Source organism: Bos taurus, chromosome 23 (assembly GCF_002263795.3).
Source record: "Bos taurus isolate L1 Dominette 01449 registration number 42190680 breed Hereford chromosome 23, ARS-UCD2.0, whole genome shotgun sequence".
NCBI classification, from domain to species: domain Eukaryota; kingdom Metazoa; phylum Chordata; class Mammalia; order Artiodactyla; family Bovidae; genus Bos; species Bos taurus.
Window position 1 is genome coordinate 51525168 of NC_037350.1, and position 18075 is coordinate 51543242.

The 18075-nt window shown below is 52.6% G+C and overlaps 1 protein-coding gene across 5 annotated transcripts in view; it reads left to right on the top strand.

Moving 5' to 3' along the window:
* The window catches only part of GMDS (GDP-mannose 4,6-dehydratase), a 434986-nt gene that overhangs the window by 356956 nt on the left and 59955 nt on the right, over positions 1-18075 (top strand). For all 5 annotated transcript variants that reach the window (XM_024983738.2, NM_001080331.1, XM_059880438.1 and 2 more), the window contains 1 exon segment: positions 2429-2547. In XM_024983738.2, the coding sequence (XP_024839506.1) occupies positions 2429-2547 (119 nt within the window).

Genomic DNA, 18075 nt, shown 5'->3' on the forward strand with positions numbered 1-18075 from the left:
TGTGGAGGTGGACCCTGCTCAGCTGCACCGTCTGTCCAGGGAGAAGTGGACCAGGTCACCGTGCCCAGCTATGTGCAGAGGCCGGGCCATCGCTTCCCACTCAGGGGCCCTTGTGTCGGGCTGGGCGAGCATCCCTGTGGGCTGCCCGCCGCGACCTGGGGGCAGAGCGCTGACCGCGGCCACTCCAGACATGAGCTCGCTCGCCCGCTGACCCGGGTGTCACCCGGCCCCCGTCACCAGTCAAGGACCATCCGCTATGCTCAGTGGAAGTTCAGACAAAGCCCTTTCCCTCTGTTAAGACCAGTAAACTGCTCAGGAATAACAAATAAATCTGGAGTTGTATATCCTTTCCCTTCCCATTCCCAGACTGCAGTCTGGGACAGTATGAACTTCACAGGAAATGCCTAGACGTTGGCAGGTCAGAGGCCGCGGACGGTCTGCTGGAAAAGAAGAGGGCAGATTCTTGGCGTTCGGTCCAGCGAAGGGACAGGCTCCTGGTGACCCCGGGTTCCCGGCGGGGACGAGCCCGCCCCGGGCCGGTGCCCACGCTTCGCGTGGCCCAGCCCCGGCCAGTCACCACGTGCTGTCCTTTTGTTTTAGCTGTCCTCACTTTCTTTCACATGATTCAAAATACGATTTTTTTCAAAACCATTTGAGCCCCAACATAGTGTTCAAAAGAAATAAAATAAGCTGAGCAGTCCTGAAAGACCCATTTGAAATGTTATTTTTAGAATGGAAATTTGAGTAAAACACACTTAAGTGTATACACTAATCCCTCAGAAAAACGTTCAAATAGAAATTCTATCCAGGAGCATAATTTGATTTTTCCTAAAAACTTTGAAAGTATTTTGAAGAAAGTGTGTGTGCGCGTGTGTGTGCTCACCGCATCTGTGCCCCAGCTCGTGTGTTTGGGAGGCGGGATGGTCCCTTCATCGGGGAGGTGGCTGCAGTGAAGTCAGCGTGGGAGCCATCGCCCCAGGGAGACCCAGGAGACTGCTGCGTCAGGCCGCGGGAGGAAGGCAGGCAGGCTGGGAGGCTCCTGCAAGAGACACCAGGAGGGCCCGACCTGCGCGGGTGCCCACGAGCAGGGCACCCCCGAGGAGCGGACAGCCAGGGTGCGGGGCCCCAGCCCCGACACTGCGAGGGCCACTGAAGCACAAGCTTCCTAGGCCAGGCGTGCCATCATGACGAAGAGAAGAGCTTGCATTCTGTGCCTTTTTAAAACCGGTCAAGCTCTATTATTAATATAACTCATATAAAATTTTTGAAGTGTTACAACTGGGACTCCCCTTGTGCTCCAGTGGCTAAGACTCTGAACTCCTAATGCAGGGGGGCTCAGGTTCGATCCTTGGTCAGGGAAAAGACCCCACATGTCTCACATAAGACACAGTGCAGCCAAATAAATAAAAATAAAATTTTAAAAAGTCTTGCAGCTGAGTTCATTAACTATAACACAGCATGAAACTGCCGGTCTTTCTGCAGTCTGTGGCCGTGAACAAAGCCCTGTCCTGCAGGACGCCCTCATCTGGCGTCTCACCATGTCCCTGACGCGGGCTGTCTCCTGCAGGACGCCCTCATCTGGCGTCTCACCATGTCCCTGATGCGGGCTGTCTCCATCACCCCGCTTACCGCCACATGAGCTGCAGCGCCGCGGCATGTGAAACGGCCAGAAGTCTCCTCTTCCGTAGGACAAAAATACGATTGAAGACAGTCTGGAAGTAGGCCCAAAATGCAAAATAGTCGCGAGAAAAAATTTCGAGCACAGGAGATATAACCACGATTGTATTTTTTAGAAGGCTACCGTAAATTCAGATGGATAAAGAAGAATTGAACTTTGTTGATTGCATCTTCTAAAAGAAAATTAGCTGCTCCGTTGACCTCAGAAATGTATTTGTCAGCTTGTCTAACAGCAGCCAGGGAGACACCAACCAACAGTTCTCTTTCAATGTGAAAGCAAAAGTTGAGTGTACCTGCCAGTGGGCTCTGTGTTCTAAGGGGGCGCCTACTGCTTTTACCTACTTTATTTAAAATGGGGGTCCCTGGTACAGTGGGACAACCCAGAGGGTTGGGATGGGGAGGGAGGTGGGAAGGGGCTTCGGGACAGGGGGACACATGTACGCCCATGGCTGATTCATGTCAGTGTATGGCAAAACCCACAATATTATAAAGTAATTAGCCTCCAATTAAAATAAATTAATAAGTTAAAAAAAACACGTGGGTACGAGTGATGAAAACATTTTATTGAGGTTGATTTCCGCTTTCTTGGTTTCAGGTGTGCAGCAAGGTGGTTCAGTTACGCACTTGTGTGGATGTGTGTGTGTGTCGGGCTTCCTGGGGGCTCAGTGTGAGGGTTGTCGGCGTGGCCCGGCGGGGGTGCCCTGTCTCGAGGGCAGCGTGCAGCTCTCACCCGCTCCGCCTCTCTCCTCAGGCCATGTGGCTCATGCTGCAGAAGGACGAGCCCGAGGACTTCGTCATCGCCACGGGGGAGGTCCACAGCGTGCGGGAGTTCGTGGAGAAGTCGTTTCTGCACATCGGGAAGACCATCGTGTGAGTAGGCCCCACGGGCGCCCCTCCGCCTGCCTGCAGTCTGCCTCTCCCCTGCCCTTCTAGAGCAGGAAGCAGATGCTTTGTCCCGCTGACACCGCCTAAGCTCAGTCTTTCAGAAGTTTATCTTTTTAATTTTTAAATATGATTTTAAGCTCTTTAATTTTTTAACTTCAAATTTTGTACGTGGTTTATACATGCTTTACTGGGATTTTACTGTCACTAATTCCTCTAAACAGATCAACGTGAGAACATTATACAGTCTCTGTTTTTAATACTTTCACTATATATTTAAAATTTTTGAAACCACAAAAATTTACAGGTCAATTTCAAACATACTACCAGCAAAACCTTTTTCTCTGAAGCACTGAGAGTGGGCTGCTGACCCGAGGCCCCATCCCATGGACTCCGTGTGCTTTCCCCGTGACCAGCGACACTGTCGAGCGTGGGCACAGGGCGGCCGGGAGATCCCACTGGGCTGTGAACAGCATCCAGTTCGTGGGTCTCACTGAGGTCCTCAGCCCAGCCAGCACTACCCCTCATACCAGAACAATCCACACACTTCATCCACTTGTTAATTACACAAATCTTGAAGTCAGATTTTTGTTGGAAGATTTAGGGGCAGTCTTATAGACAGAGAAGGCAATGACACCCCACTCCAGTACTCTTGCCTGGAAAATCCCATGGACGGAGGAGCCTGGTAGGCTGCAGTCCATGGGGTCGCTAAGAGTCAGACACGACTTCACTTTCACCTTTCACTTTCATGCATTGGAGAAGGAAATGGCAACCCACTCCAGTATTCTTACCTGGAGAATCCCAGGGACGGGGGAGCCCCGGGGGGCCACCGTGTATGGGGTCGGACACGACTGAAGCGACTCAGCAGCAGCAGCAGCATTATAGACGGAAGCCTCTTTTTCCGTGATTGTTTTATTGAGGGTATGTGTAACATGCATGCGTGCCTGGTCTCTCAGTCGTGTCTGACACTGGGACCCCATGGACTGTGGCTCACCAGGCTCCTCTGTCCATGGGATTCTCCAGGCGAGAATACTGGAGTGGGTAGCCATGCCCTTCTCCAGGCGATCTTCCCAACCCAGGGATCGAACCCCATGTTTCCTGTGTCTCCTGCACTGGCGGGCGGGTTCTTTACCACCAGCGCCACCTGGGAAGCCCGTGTATGGCATAGGGTCTCCCATTTCCATCGTTTGGGGCCACGAGTCAGTGGCATTAAGTGCACTCACAGTCGCGACCAACAGCACCGTCCCCAGAGCCCGCCCGCCTCCCCACCCGGAAGCTCCGTCTCCATTAAACACCTGCTCTCCACCCCTCCCCCAGCCCCAGCAACAAAAGTTCTGCTTCAGTCTCTGAGTTGGAGGACCCCAGGGACCGCGTGTAAGTGGAGTGACAGTTTCTGTCCTTCTGTGACGGGCTCGTCTCACTGGACCTGATGTCCTCAAGGTCCATCCCTGTTGTAACTTGCGTCAGCATGTCACTCCTTTTTAAGGCTGAGTAATATTCCATTGTGCGGTTGGACCACGTGTTGCTTATCTATCTGTTGTAACAGCTGGGTTGCTCCTCTTCAGCTATTGTGAGCTGTGCTGCTGTGAACATACAAGTATCTGAGTCCCTGCTTTCAGTTCTTTGGGGGTAAAAGCCTAAAGAGTAGAATTTCTGGGTCTTATGGTAACTCTGTGTTTAACTTCTTGAGGATCTGCCAAATATTTTCCCAAGGTTTAGTTTTAAAATATAAGAAAGGACTTCCACTTCTAACTATGACGGAATAACAGAAATTCGGTTAAACCTCTGCCTTGAAAAACTAGGAGACTATGAAACACATAGAACAACTTTCGGCACCGGCAGTGCAGGGCCGTGGGCCCCGGTAGGAAAGGAACCAGCGAGGCGAGCCCTGCAGGACCCGGCTTCCTGGAGGCATGGCCTCCACCTGGGAGGGAGGAAGAGGCGCGCCTGCAGAGAAGACGGGGGTCAGGGCTCAGAGCCCGGGGCTGTGGATGGTGTGGACAAGTTCTAGAAAGGTGCCATCTGCAAGCAAAGGAGCTCCAGAAATGTGCGTCAGGATCCCGCTGAGCTCCTGCCAAACACGAGGAGACTCCACAGGCTTGGACAGGAAACTACCCGGGCATGGGACTGAAGGCTTCTCCGGGCGTTCCTGAGGCCGGGAGGCTCGCGAGCTGCAGCCGCCACCGAGCCACCTCGCTTCTCGCTCAGAGGACGGACTGAGTCCCCAGAAGGCCCAAGCTCGGAGGTGGGGTGACCCTGAGTGGAGGCTCCTCTAGGGCCAGGCCAGCGGAGCTGACGCACAGACTTCCAGGGCTCACAAGTCACTGAGCCTGCAACCACTGCAAAGCCCTGTGTTCTTCAAAGAAAGGCAGTAAAGTCTAGACTCAGACGCATAATTTTCTTAACGTTCAGCATTCAACCAAAAATTAGCAGGAGTGTCACCAAGTGGGAAATGACCTAAAACCAAGAGGAAAATCCATCAACAAAAACAGACTGACGAATTATGAAGACAGTGGTATGAGCTCACAGGGAAGGTGAGGCAGCCACTGCAACGGTCAAATGTATTAAGAAAAACATGAGTATAGTGAGGAGAGATAAGGAAATGTGTGTATTTTTTATAAGAGCCAAATGCAACCTTTAGAGATGAAAAATAAAGTATCTGAAATGAAACCTCACTGTTGGCATTGAGAACAGAGTAGACACTGCAGGAGAAAAGCTAGTAAACTTATACATGTTGTACTAGAAATAATCCAAAATGAAGCACAGGAAGAAACAGACTGGAGGGAAAAAACTGAGTTTGATTTGATTAACCTGTGAGACAAAATCAGACAACCTAACGTGTATAATCAGAGTCTTGGGGAAAAAGTGGGGAAAGGGCACAGGAAAAGAATTAAATAACAGCCCCAAGTTTCCCAAATTACTGAAAATAAATGCTAAAGAGAAAACTTTAAAAGTACAATTATGTAGAGGGGAACAAAAATAAGAAAGCTTTGGTATCAGAAACTATGCAAGGCAAGAAGACCTTGTAGCAGCATCCTTAAATTGCAGAAAGAAACCTAAGCCTCGAGGTCTGTGCCCGGGGACACCATCTCGGAAATGGAGGCGAGTTAAAGACTTTCCAGATAGGCAGAGGTTGTGAGGGTTCGTCACCAGCAAAACATTTAGATGGAAGGAAAACAGAAGAATGAAGAACAGGAGAAGTAGCCAAAATGTGGGAAAATATAAGTTTTTTCCCTCACTTTAAAATTTCTTTGAAAAGTAATTGACTGTTGAAAGTACAAATAACAGCAATACATTTGTGGTTTCTAATACATATATAAATAAATTGTACAATAGCAGTAGCTCTGAGAGTGGGGACAGGATGGAAGCATTGCATCATTACATTGTTGTAAGATTCTGACACCAGATGGGAATTGGCATGAAATTATTTGAAGACAGACTGCAATTAGTTAAAGTATGTGCTGCACACTCTGGAGAAACTACTAAAACGAAACAAAATGAAAAATAGCCACGAGCCAACGCTGGAGTCAAAATGCAAGGGAACCACTCATCTAAAAGAAGCTGGAAAAGAGGGGCGAGAGCAAACAGCAGACGGGGCTTCTCCAATCAAAAGAGCGATAAAGTTGGACTTGATAAAAAAGCAGTATGCTACTGACATGAGACACATTTTATATATAAACATATAGATAGGTTAAAAGTAAAAAGATAAAAAAAAACATCCAGATACTACCCATAAGGAAACTGGAGTGGCTGTATTTATATGGGATGAAATAGACTTCATTTACTTAGAAGGAATAAAGAGCCCTTTCGTATTTTAAAGGGGTTGATTCTTCATAAAGACATAACGATTTTAAATGTATATACACCGAGTTATAGGTGCTTGAGAATACTGACAGAATCGACAGGAAAAAAGACAACTCTATGTCTGTGTACGCCAGCACGCCTTTCTTTGTAACTGCAGTACAAGTAGACAAAGCCTCTGCAGATACAGAAGAAAACTTCCTTGACCTAACTGGTATTTCTGGAGCTTACCACCTGACACGCTTCTCAATAACTCACAGGTCAAAAAAGGAAATCCCAAGGGAATTCAGAATAGATTATGAATTAAATGAAAATGCAAGCAGCCTACCAGAATGTGTGGGGCGCTGCCGAAGCAGTGCTTAGAGAGCAGCGTGTGCTGTGAACACTGATGTTAAAACGCAAGAAAGAGCCTGAACCAGTTAGCCCAGCTTCCATCTTAAGCTTGACAAAGAACAGCACGTTAAACCCAGCGCAAACAGAAAGAAGGAAACGACAAAGATAAAAATAGAGATAAATGAAATAGAAAACAGGAAAATAATGGGGAAAATCATACAACCAAAACGTGGATAAACCTCTATCCAGGAAAAAAAGAGATGACAAATTATGCATAGTAGAAAAAAAAGAGTTATCATCCCTACAAGTCCCCCAGACGTTGACAGAATGGTAAGGAAATACTATGAACAGATTTTTGCCAGTGACTTTTTCAAATTAGAGAAAATGGGCAAATGCATGAAAGACACAAATTGCAAACCTGATTCAAAATCTATAAATTGTGGTAGTTCCATGTGTATTTAAAGAACTGAATTTTTAATGTTTAACGAAGAAAACACTCCCTTCCTTCCTAACACTCACTTAGAAGAGAGAATACTTCCTACCTCATTTGATGAGGCCAATATTACCCTGATGCTAAAAATAAAAATGTTACATGAAAAGAAAAATACTGACTAGTATTTCCAGTGAACATAGAAACCAAAAATAGTAACAGAATATTAGCAAATTGAAATTATCCATATATAAAAAGTCGGTACACCACGGCAGAGTGGGGTTTATTCTAGGAATGCAAGGTTGGTTTAACATTTGAAAATGAACATAATTCAACATATTAAGAAAACAAAGAAGCCGTATTTTTTTTTCAATAGAGGCAGAAAAGACATTTGATAAAATTTAACAACTATTATTTTTAAAAATTAATTTCAACACACTAGAAATTGAAGGAAATTTCCTCAAGCTGATAAATGGTCTTTGAGAAAAACCAACAGTTAACATCATAGTTAATGTGGAGACACTGAATGCTTTTCTTCTAAAAGTGGGGCTCAGGGCAAGGCTGTCTGCTTTTGTCAAACCATTTCCACATTGTCCTGGATCTTAGCCACAAGAAAAAAAAGAAAAAGGAATGAAAGAAAGATGTGTATCTATCTTATTCACAGATAGCTTGATGGAGTACATAGGAAACATAAGTAATTACCCAAAAAGCCAGGAAAACTAACAAGTGCATTTAGCAGCATCACAGGATACAAGGGCTATGTACAGAAGTCAACTGTCTTTCTGTGTACTGCCCTTCAACAACAGGGAATTGAATTAAAAAAAAAAAAAAAAGCACAATATCATTAACTGTCTTTCTGTGCACTGCCCTTCAACAACCGGGAATTGAATTAAAAAAAAAAAAAGCACAATACCATTTAGAGTAGAATCCGAAAAATGAAATAGAGATGAACTTAATAAAGTACATGAAAGAACGTGCACACTGGAACCTAAAAGACATCGATGGAGAGACCAGAAAAGCGCGAGTGGGGAGGTGCGCCGTGTCCGTGGCTGCAGGGCCTGGGAAGGCGCAGCTCTCCTGGGATCAGCCTGTGGATTCAGTGCGGTTCTCCCACTTTGGAGACGGCATCTTGTGTTCAGCCTTCTGTCCCTGGTCCCCTGGGCTAACGCCTTTTTTAAAGTACCTACAACAGACCTGCACACACTGAGACTTCCGCAGAGAGGAAATGCCTTAGAAGAGCGCCTGTGTCCAGTTCATCTGGATGTTACAACCCCTCCTGGAGAATCACCAGTGAGGAGTCTGGGTGGCGTTGTTTAACCCAGCGCTTCTTAAGATGACCCTGTATCGAAATCCTACTTGAACAACAGAGCCGCGTGGACTGCCAGCTGGGAGTGCCCTCTGTCCCTCGGAGCCCCGCTGCAGCCTGCGTCCGCATCCCCAGAGGCGGCAGGAAGGCCCGGCGTAGTCTCGCTAGAACCCACGGCAGATCTCAGGAGGGGCCTTCACGCCGTTCCAGATGACAGACCAAGCCACCAGCCGAGGCTTCAGTGGTATTCAGCATCACCTTTGAGTGTCGAAAACCAAAACGTTTTCCCGAATCTCCCAGGAAGAGAGCGGGTGTGAGGTGCCGATGGCCCGAGACACTGGAGCACCGCCCTGCGCCCCCAGCCGAGCCTCCTGCCCGGCGGCCACCTGCGCCCCGAGTCCGCGTGGCCGGGCGTGGGAACAGAGCGCCAGCGATGCGCGCTCTCACAGCATGGCTGAGACACAGAATTCCTTCTCAGGGCCAGATAATGAAATCACGATGGCTCTCTGAACGCTGTCTGCAAGTTGCATTCAATTGTTTGTTTTCTTTCCAATTTCCTTCCCTGGATCGTCTCCGGGCCCCATGAGCAGCATTCCAATCTCAGCTGGAGCAGGCCGGAGAGTCGGGACCGCTCCGGGCCGGCCCCGCTGCAGCTGGCCTTCTGACAGGCCGACCATGCCTCCTTGGGAACGGATTCCGAACAGTCAGACGCCAGGCAGCGACAGGCAAGGGAAACACCGAGCTGGAGCTGGGCCTGGAGGGCCCCTTCCCCGTCGCCACCGGCTCCCTCTCCCAGGACTCTCAGCACGCAGTGTGCCATGGCGTCGGATGAGGGGCTCCACGCGCGGCCCCAGGCCTGGCTCCTGCTCCACCACCCCCGCTCCCGAGCCTGGCCCCCGCTTCACTGCCCCCTCCCTGGGCCTGGCCCCGGCCCCACCGCCCCCACCCCGCCCACCCCGAGATGAGGTGAGGGCCTGCCTCTCAGGGAGAGGAGCAGGTGAAACGTGTCAGCACGCGGGACGGCGGGCTGGAGCATCGGGTGCTCTGCCGTTTTTGCTGTTCGTGAGGAAACGGTGTTGATGGAAAGTGACATTTGTCTACAGTGAATGCTAGGGACAGCAAAGCATGAAACCAGTAAGATCGGGCAACTGATGCTATGTCTGGGACTCCAAACAGTCGAGTCCCACCAACGCCTCACATTCATGTGACCAGGAGGAGCCTACGGGCGTGCTCAGCAGAGAGGCGGGCAGGGAGCGAGAGGACAGGCCCTCAGCTCCAGCCCCGGGGGGCTGTGGCTGTGATGAGAACACCCCTGCTCTCCAGGAGTAACTCACCTACCATCAGAGTTAGGGCATCTTTCGGCTGGCCTGTCTCCCGTGGAGCACAAGTCCTCCAATGCTAACTGCTGAGAAGCACTTAGGGATCCGGTAGGTCTGGGCAGGGCCTGAGCATCTAACGGGACCCCCAGGATGCCAGATGTGGGGGCTGCTGGCCCCTGGACCCCACTCTGAGCAGCAGAGCCTGGGCGATCACAGAACCTCAGGCCCAAGGTGGACCCGACAGTCGCCACATCCGAGCCATCGCCCCTTCTGACCGCGATCTTAGGTCACCTGGGACTTTACCCTCCCTGGCGGACTGGGCATTCTCTGCTCGAGGCCGAACCTGCTTTGGGTCCTTTCTGAACCTTGCATCCTGCCCCGCACAGTGGCAGACAGTTGGTAAATAAATCAACATTTTCATGAGTCGGTAACGGAAAACGAATATTTGAAAGTTGAGAGTTTGATTGTGTGTCTGTGTGTGTGGCATGCAGGGTGGGAATGAGGGCAGATTGCTGTAAAATGAAAAGCCTAGACTCTCTAGGTTTTTCCATGAGGACTGTCGTCCAGGGAGCACCTGCAACCGGCTTGGTTCCTTCTCTTTTTCTTTCTGCCCTCATGCCTCCAGCGATTGCTTAAGTGCTAGTTGAATTGAACAGACATTGGACTGAGTTTATTATCTGATAAATTGAGACAGAAGAAACTCTCTGCACACCCCGTTCCTGCCTCCAGTGACTTTGGATTGCTCTTGGGGAGACATAGAGTTCTGAACAGCTGGAGGCGTCCCTACCTGTTTTTTTTTTTCCAAAGTAGGAAAGAGATTGACCAAGAACTGATGGGGGTCTCCAGGGTACAAGAGCCAGGGGGTCCAGAACCCTGGTCTCTAGAGCGAGAGGAGAGCCAGGCTTTGATGGAAGTCTCCTGGGAGCCCAAGAAACATGTCAGTCATCTCTGAACTGATGGGGACTCGGTTCCACAGTTGTGTAGAAGTCAAGTTCTTCCAGCCACTTAATTTATATAGTAGTTCCCTTACCTCAAAACTTTTAATGGCAATCTGTCAAAAACAGCCTTGGAAATGGGAGAAAATCCAGGAGCCCATCTTTTGGAAAACACTTCACATGCTTTCCTGTAATACTTTGCCTTTAAAACATTTGGCCCTTGGATCCCGAGAGAAGGTGAAGGTTTGTAAACCCAAGACCAGCATCCCCGTTTGTAGTGGACTTTAGGTGATTATGCTTCCAGACTGTAGAAGGGGGAGCAAAAATTCCACCCATAGAATCACGTTCTATGTCAAAAATTCCATAGACTCATCTTCGGTGTCATTATTTTTTAATTCACCTGCATTTTCTTTCTTAACTACCAGACTTATATATTTGTTTTGCATGAAAACATTGTGCAGGAGACTAATTACATTCATTAGAAGAGATAAGGAACAGGAAGGCAGATGTGTTGGCGTTTTCATTTTAAATACAATGCTGGGAGCTGGAACATAAGTGAAAAAAAAAGCAAGAGGACATAAGAGAATATGCAGGCAAATGAGTCATCTGGATCATCTCCATGCCCTCTACTTCATTGTTAAAGAAGATAGTGCATGTTTCAAGAAAATTATCCATATTCTTTGGTGATTTGCAAATGTATCATGGGTCTCTTGTGTCAGGATTGAGTTTTTAAATACCCTTTTAATTCAAAATCCATATTGCTTTGAATAAACCTCCAAGGTTCTTATTAGAGTGAATACTGTAGAAACAGTGACTGCCCTTCGCTCCACAGTGGAGGTAACTTCACGTCTTTTTTCTAAAAATAGGTACGCTTTTTGTTTACATTTTCTTATGGAATAAAGTTTCACATTTTATTGACATTGTCTTAAACTCCAAAAGTTGTGGGGGATGAAATATATAAATTCTTATTTTTTTCAATGTGTAGTTCATTAATGCTAATAAAACCTAGCCACATGCGTAATCCAGGTCAGAGCAGCGCTCCTCGTGTGAGTGTGCGTCTGTGTGCAGTGCGTGTGTGTGAGTGTGGTATGTGCATCTGTGTGGGTATGTGTGTATCTATGTGAATGCCTGAGAGTGTGTGTATGTGTGTGTCTATGTGTGTATCTCTGTGCCTGTTTGTGTATATGTGTATCTGTGTGTCTGTGTCTGTGTGTGTATCTATGCGTCTGTGAGTGTCTGTGTGTATATATGTGTCTATGTGCATGTGTGTGCATGCGTGTGTGTGTGTGTGCCTGTGTGTGTACACGTGTGCATTTGGAGGAGGCTGTGTTCTCGGGGTTGTTGTCGGTGTTAAGTCTTGCCTCTCGCTTCCCTGTCCCCTTATTACTTATTAGGTAATAGGTAACGTGAAAAGGAAGTGCTTTTTTCTTGCACTTGAAGTGATGCATAAACCAAACAGGCCAATACTTGTCTTGACTAATTTTCTGTCATTAATCTTGTTAAATTTTGAGAGGAGAGTTGTAGAAACAGCCTGCAACCATGAGAAAACCACCGCATGCTGCTGTGGTGGGGGCGGCGTTTCGCCAGTGGAAATATTTATCATAGTTTGCGGTATGGTATCTATATTTTCAGTCAAAACAACAAGGGAAAACCTTATTATACGTTTAAAAAGAAACTCATTTCTAAACGCCTCCTGGCTGAGATAACAAGCATTTTGTGTTCGTGCACATTCTTCCCCTAATTAGGAATTGTTTCTTGGGGCGGGGGATGGGGCCGGGGGAGGCGGGGTGTGGGTTGGTGTGTGAGGCTTCTGGCCCCTGGGCTCGGAGGACGCAGAGGGTACTGCAGGCAGGTGGGGTTGGGGGTGTCCCAGGAGCAAGCCCATGTCCCGTGTCTGAGTCTCAGGGCCCCAGGAGCGAGCCCGTGTCCCGTGGCCGGGTGTCAGAGCTCCAGGAGCGAGCCCGTGTCCAGGTGTCAGGGCCCCAGGAGCGAGCCCGTGTCCCGTGGCCGGGTGTCAGGGCCCCAGGAGCGAGCCCATGTCCCGTGGCCGGGTGTCAGGGTCCCAGGAGCGAGCCCGTGTCCCGTGGCCGGGTGTCAGAGCTCCAGGAGCGAGCCCGTGTCCGGGTGTCAGGGCCCCAGGAGCGAGCCCATGTCCCGTGGCCGGGTGTCAGGGTCCCAGGAGCGAGCCCATGTCCCGTGTCCGGGTGTCAGGGCCCCAGGAGCGAGCCCGTGTCCCGTGGCCGGGTGTCAGAGCTCCAGGAGCGAGCCCGTGTCCGGGTGTCAGAGCCCCAGGAGCGAGCCCGTGTCCCGTGGCCGGGTGTCAGGGCCCCAGGAGCGAGCCCGTGTCCCGTGGCTGGGTGTCAGGGCCCCAGGAGCGAGCCCATGTCCTGTGTCCGGGTGTCAGAGCCCCAGGAGCGAGCCCGTGTCCCATGGCCGGGTGTCAGGCCCCCAGGAGCGAGCCCGTGTCCCGTGTCCGGGTGTCAGGGCCCCAGGAGCGAGCCCGTGTCCAGGCGTCAGGGCCCCAGGAGCGAGCCCGTGTCCGGGTGTCAGGCCCCAGGGGCGAGCCCGTGTCCCGTGTCCGGGCGTCAGGGCCCCAGGAGTGAGCCCACGTCCGGGTGTCAGGGCCCCAGGAGCGAGCCCATGTCCAGGTGTCAGGCCCCAGGAGCGAGCCCATGTCCCATGTCTGGGTGTCAGGCCCCAGGGGCGAGCCCGTGTCCCGTGTCCGGGTGTCAGGGCCCCAGGGGCGAGCCCATGTCCGGGTGTCAGGCCCCAGGGGCAAGCCTGTGTCCCGTGTCTGGGTGTCAGGCCCCAGGGGCGAGCCCGTGTCTGGGTGTCAGGCCCCAGGGGTGAGCCCGTGTCCCATGTCCGGGTGTCAGGCCCCAGGGGCGAGCCCGTGTCCCTTGGCCAGGTGTCAGGCCCCAGGAGCGAGCCCGTGTCCCGTGGCCGGGTGTCAGGGCCCCAGGAGCGAGCCTGTGTCCCGTGTCCAGGGTGTCAGGGCCCCAGGAGCGAGCCCGTGTCCCGTGGCCGGGTGTCAGAGCTCCAGGAGCGAGCCCGTGTCCGGGTGTCAGGGCCCCAGGAGCGAGCCCATGTCCCGTGGCCGGGTGTCAGGGCCCCAGGAGCGAGCCCATGTCCCGTGTCCGGGTGTCAGGGCCCCAGGAGCGAGCCCGTGTCCCGTGTCCGGGTGTCAGGGCCCCAGGAGCGAGCCCGTGTCCGGGCGTCAGGGCCCCAGGAGCGAGCCCGTGTCCGGGTGTCAGGCCCCAGGGGCGAGCCCGTGTCCCGTGGCCGGGTGTCAGGGCCCCAGGAGCAAGCCCGTGTCCTGTGGCCAGGTGTCTGCTGTGAGCCCTCCTGTTGTATGTACTGAACCTTGACTGTCAAGTTGCTCTGTGGGAAAACCCCACCCTTCCAGTGCGTTGCTTCTGAGGAAGTTTCTTCACCTGTATGTTAGGGTTCTACTTGAGCGGAGTCAGGCGAAGGAACGTCCGGGGTCTGCCTTCTTTCTCTGGAAGGTTCCGCACGTTTGCGCATGTTTGGGGCCGCGCTGGCCCACGTCTCCTCTCAGCAGCCCCGCCCCGGAGCTCCAGCTCCCCGCGGTGGCCTGCGGCTGCCCTCTCTGACATTCACACCGTCTAGCCAAGTTGAGTGAACTCTCAGACGCTGAGGGGTGGAGATAGCGTCACTTGGCGTCTTCTGTGGAGCTGGGAGAGAAGTGGGCATGGGTTGGGCCCCTTGAGAACTTGGAGGAGACACTCTGAGCAGACCCGAGCCTCCTCCCGAAGTGTCCGTGTGGAGACTGGACCCTGCTTACCAGCCTCCACTCACTGCTGAGACGGAATCTCCTCACTTGAGAAAGCTAAGTCCTCATTTTATGTTTATATGAACTTCTGAGATACTTACGGTTTTAACCCATTTAAAAAAATAAACAAAATATAGCAGCTAAAGCGATATGAGCTTCGACTGAAGTGGCAGGTGTTTGAATGAGCAGTGCATGCAGCTCTGATGCTGTCTGCCTTGGAGGCCGGGGCAGCCCTCGCTAACTCTCACGGACGGTTGATGCAATCCTCTGGATAGCAGGTCAGTTACTTTCTTTAACCAGGGATCCATCAGATCTCAGAGTGACTGCTGCCTCTGTAAGTTACCTGATGAAACGGGCTTTGACCTGAACACAGAGCAGGTGCTCCACCCACGTGCTCCCAGCATGTTTTCTTCTTCCTTTTTACTCTCAGAGCCAAACTCACCCAAAATAACCAAGACCGTTGCTTGCCCTTGAGAAGCGCAGGCTTTAATGCAGTGATAAGGAGAAGCCATTATTTACAAATCTATGCAAACAGATGTGGGTATCACGCAAGCCTGTTGTATCATCACTTCCGAAGTAACAGCCGCGTGACCGAGATTGGAGTGCTGTCGGCAGGGAGGTGGAGTCACCGCTGGAGACGAGGCTGGGAGCTCCGAGGAGGAGGGCCCCATGTGGTGGAGAGGCCTGAGAACCGGCGCGGAGGCCGCTCAGTCGCCCAGCCGTGGCCGGGACCAGCCTGGCTGCTCCGGGCAGGTGGGCAGTGGTGGGGAGGGGCAAGAACCGGGGCTCCGCGCCTGTCTGCGGGGTCTCCGCTAGGAGACCTTCCCGGGGCCCTGCCCGGCCGTGGCTGCTCCTGCCGGGTGCCGCCTGGTCCTCTGGCCCCGCTGTTCTTCTGCTGCCCTGTGTGGCCGTCAGGCTAGAGGCCCCTGGAGGACAGAGACCTGGGCCCTCAGCCCTGGCTCAGCTCAGTGCCCGGCACGCAGGGCCCGTGGCGAGGACAAGGGGGTGGGGGGCAGACGAGCAATCTCGGCCGGGAGCGGAGGAGCTGCTGGGGACGCCCAGGGGCTCAAGGCTCTCCCCTCCCGATCACCACCCACCTGCCCATCAGGCCGCTGCCCAGGTGCTTCCTCGGTGCAGGTGCCCGCGGCGCACAGCAAGGCCTCCAGGGGTCTGAGTGTTCCTCCGCTCTCGGCTCACGCTGCGGGGGCTGCCCCTAGTCTCTCTCACTTCATCTCTTGAGCCACCTCATTTGGCCTCGAATGGACCACACGGGCCCTGTCCATGGAGCTAATCACCCCCGTCGGAGGTCCTGCAGATGAAGCTGACAGAGGACAGTGTGAAAGGAGACTGTTCTCCATTTAATAGTTGCCAGTGATACTCGTGAGAGTTCCTTCAACGCAAGGAGATCCAACCAGTCCATCCCAAAGGAGATCAGTCCTGAATACTCATTGGAAGGACTGATGCTGAAGCCAAAGCCCCAATACTTTGGCCACCTGATGTGAAGAGCTGACTCATTGGAAAAGACCCTGATGCTGGGAAGGATTGGGGGCAGGAGGAGAGGGGACGACAGAGGATGAGATGGTTGGATGGCATCACCGACTCGACGGACAAGAGTTTGAGTGGACTCCGGGAGTTGGTGATGGACAGGGAGGCCTGGGGTGCTGCAAACCATGGGGTCACAAAGAGTTGGACTCGACTGAGACTGAACTGAGCTGAGTGATGCTGGTGATGAGGGATGCAGAGGAGATGCTGATAATTACCCCCGCCCCCTGGCAGAGGACGCCTGCAGTGGGGGAGGGGACGGAGGGGAAGCTGCTCGCTCTCCTCTCACGTTCCCCAGTGGCCTCCGCTCCCCACTCGGCCCCCAGACGCCTCCCCCCATGCAGGCCGCAGACCGTGCGCCTGGGTGCCACACCCAGCCTGGTGTGGAAGCCCCGGGGATGAGTCCCATGGCAGCCCTCTTCCGGAACCCAGGCACGAGGGTTAAAGTTTAGCCCTTGTGTTGTGGTTGGTTATTGGTTCACAAGGCGTGGCAGCGGGAGCCAGAGTCAGTGGCAGTGACCCTGGCTGAGGGGTGGAGGGGAGACTCTGCAAGGGCCCTGGGAGCCCCCTTCGCGCCCCGAAGCCCCCCGGGCGCTGCCCTCCGGAATCCCGCTTCCCCCGTCCGCATCTGGCACGGACGCTCCATGGACCAGAGGCTCCAGCTGCCGCCTCCGTGCGCACAGACCACCGTCCCTGCCTCCTCTGCCTTCAGCTCCTTCCCCAGCATCGAGGCCGTCCCAGTCCTCCCACCGAGAGGCCCTTCCTCCTGTGCCGGCTCGCAGAGGCGCAGGGCCCAGCTCTCCTCGTGCGGCGTCCCCGCCGGGCCCACCCTTCGCTCGCTCTCCGTGCCCCCGGGAGCCCATCCAGCCTGGGCCGTCTGGGGTCTGCCTCTGCCCTGCCCGTGTCTGCCACCTCTTCCTGGGAGCCCGTCCGCCGCGTCACTGGCCTTTCCCTTCTGTGACTCCAGGCTGTGCTCTGCTCCACTTGCGGCTTCTGTCCTGGCCTGTTGCTCAGGACGAGGCTCCGTCCCTTGCACCCCGCATCCCGCGCTCCCCCCCCCATCTCTCAGAGCCGTGACAGACACGTCGCAGCGTCAGGACGGGCCCCGTGTGCGCTCCAGGGGCCCCTGGCACCCACTCGTCATAGACCGACGGTCGTGTTTCTCTGCATTTGCCCCGTTTCCCGTAGGACCGTCCCTCGCCTGCCCCATCAGCCCCGGGTCCCCCGGGCGTGTCGCCTGGAGCGGCCCCTCTGCCACCTTGTCACCTGACCCCGCCTGGACAGGTGGACACTTGGCAGCCCCTATTTTCCGACATCTTTTTAAAACCTCATGGTTTGGTTTCCTGAGACCAGAGCATCTGAAAGCATGTCTCTTCTGTCATCGGCATGAATGAGGGGTCGGCGTTCATTTCTTGGTTGGAAACAGCCTTCTTTCAGGACTTGGAAGGCACTGCTTCCAGAGGCCGAGCCCACCCCCGACCCCGTCCCATGTTCTGAAACCCTGTGCCGTGGGCCGCTAGTCCCACCTGGCGTCTGGGTACTCGGTGGGGCCCTTTCTGTCTGGAAATGTCTGTTCTTCTGCTCTGATCCATTTTCTTCATTTATATGAAGACAATTATTTCCTTCACTCTCTTTCTGGAAATCCTATTATACTGACCTCTTGAGGCCATCTTCTGATTTTATCTTCCTTTTTCATATCTATGTCTTTTTGCTCTACTTTCTGATAAATTACCTCAATTTTGTCTTCAAAATCTTTTCTTGAATTCTTCTGGATTTTTTCCAATCCCTGCATCTTTTGTTTTCAAATCGTCCTTATTTTATACAGTGTCTTATTTTTGCCCCCTGGGACCATGTCACTGTGCGGCTCTTCTCGGGGGCGCCTGGAACCTGTCCGTCTGTTCTCCTCTCACTTACCTCCCGCTTGTTCAGTCGCCTCCAAGTTGCTCTGTTTCAGTTTGCCTCTTGTGATCTCTTGTCTCCATATGTGTGGTTTTCCTCACGTGTCTGGCAAGCCTTAGTGTTTGGCTCATATTTGAAAGTGGGGGCCTAAAAGCTGG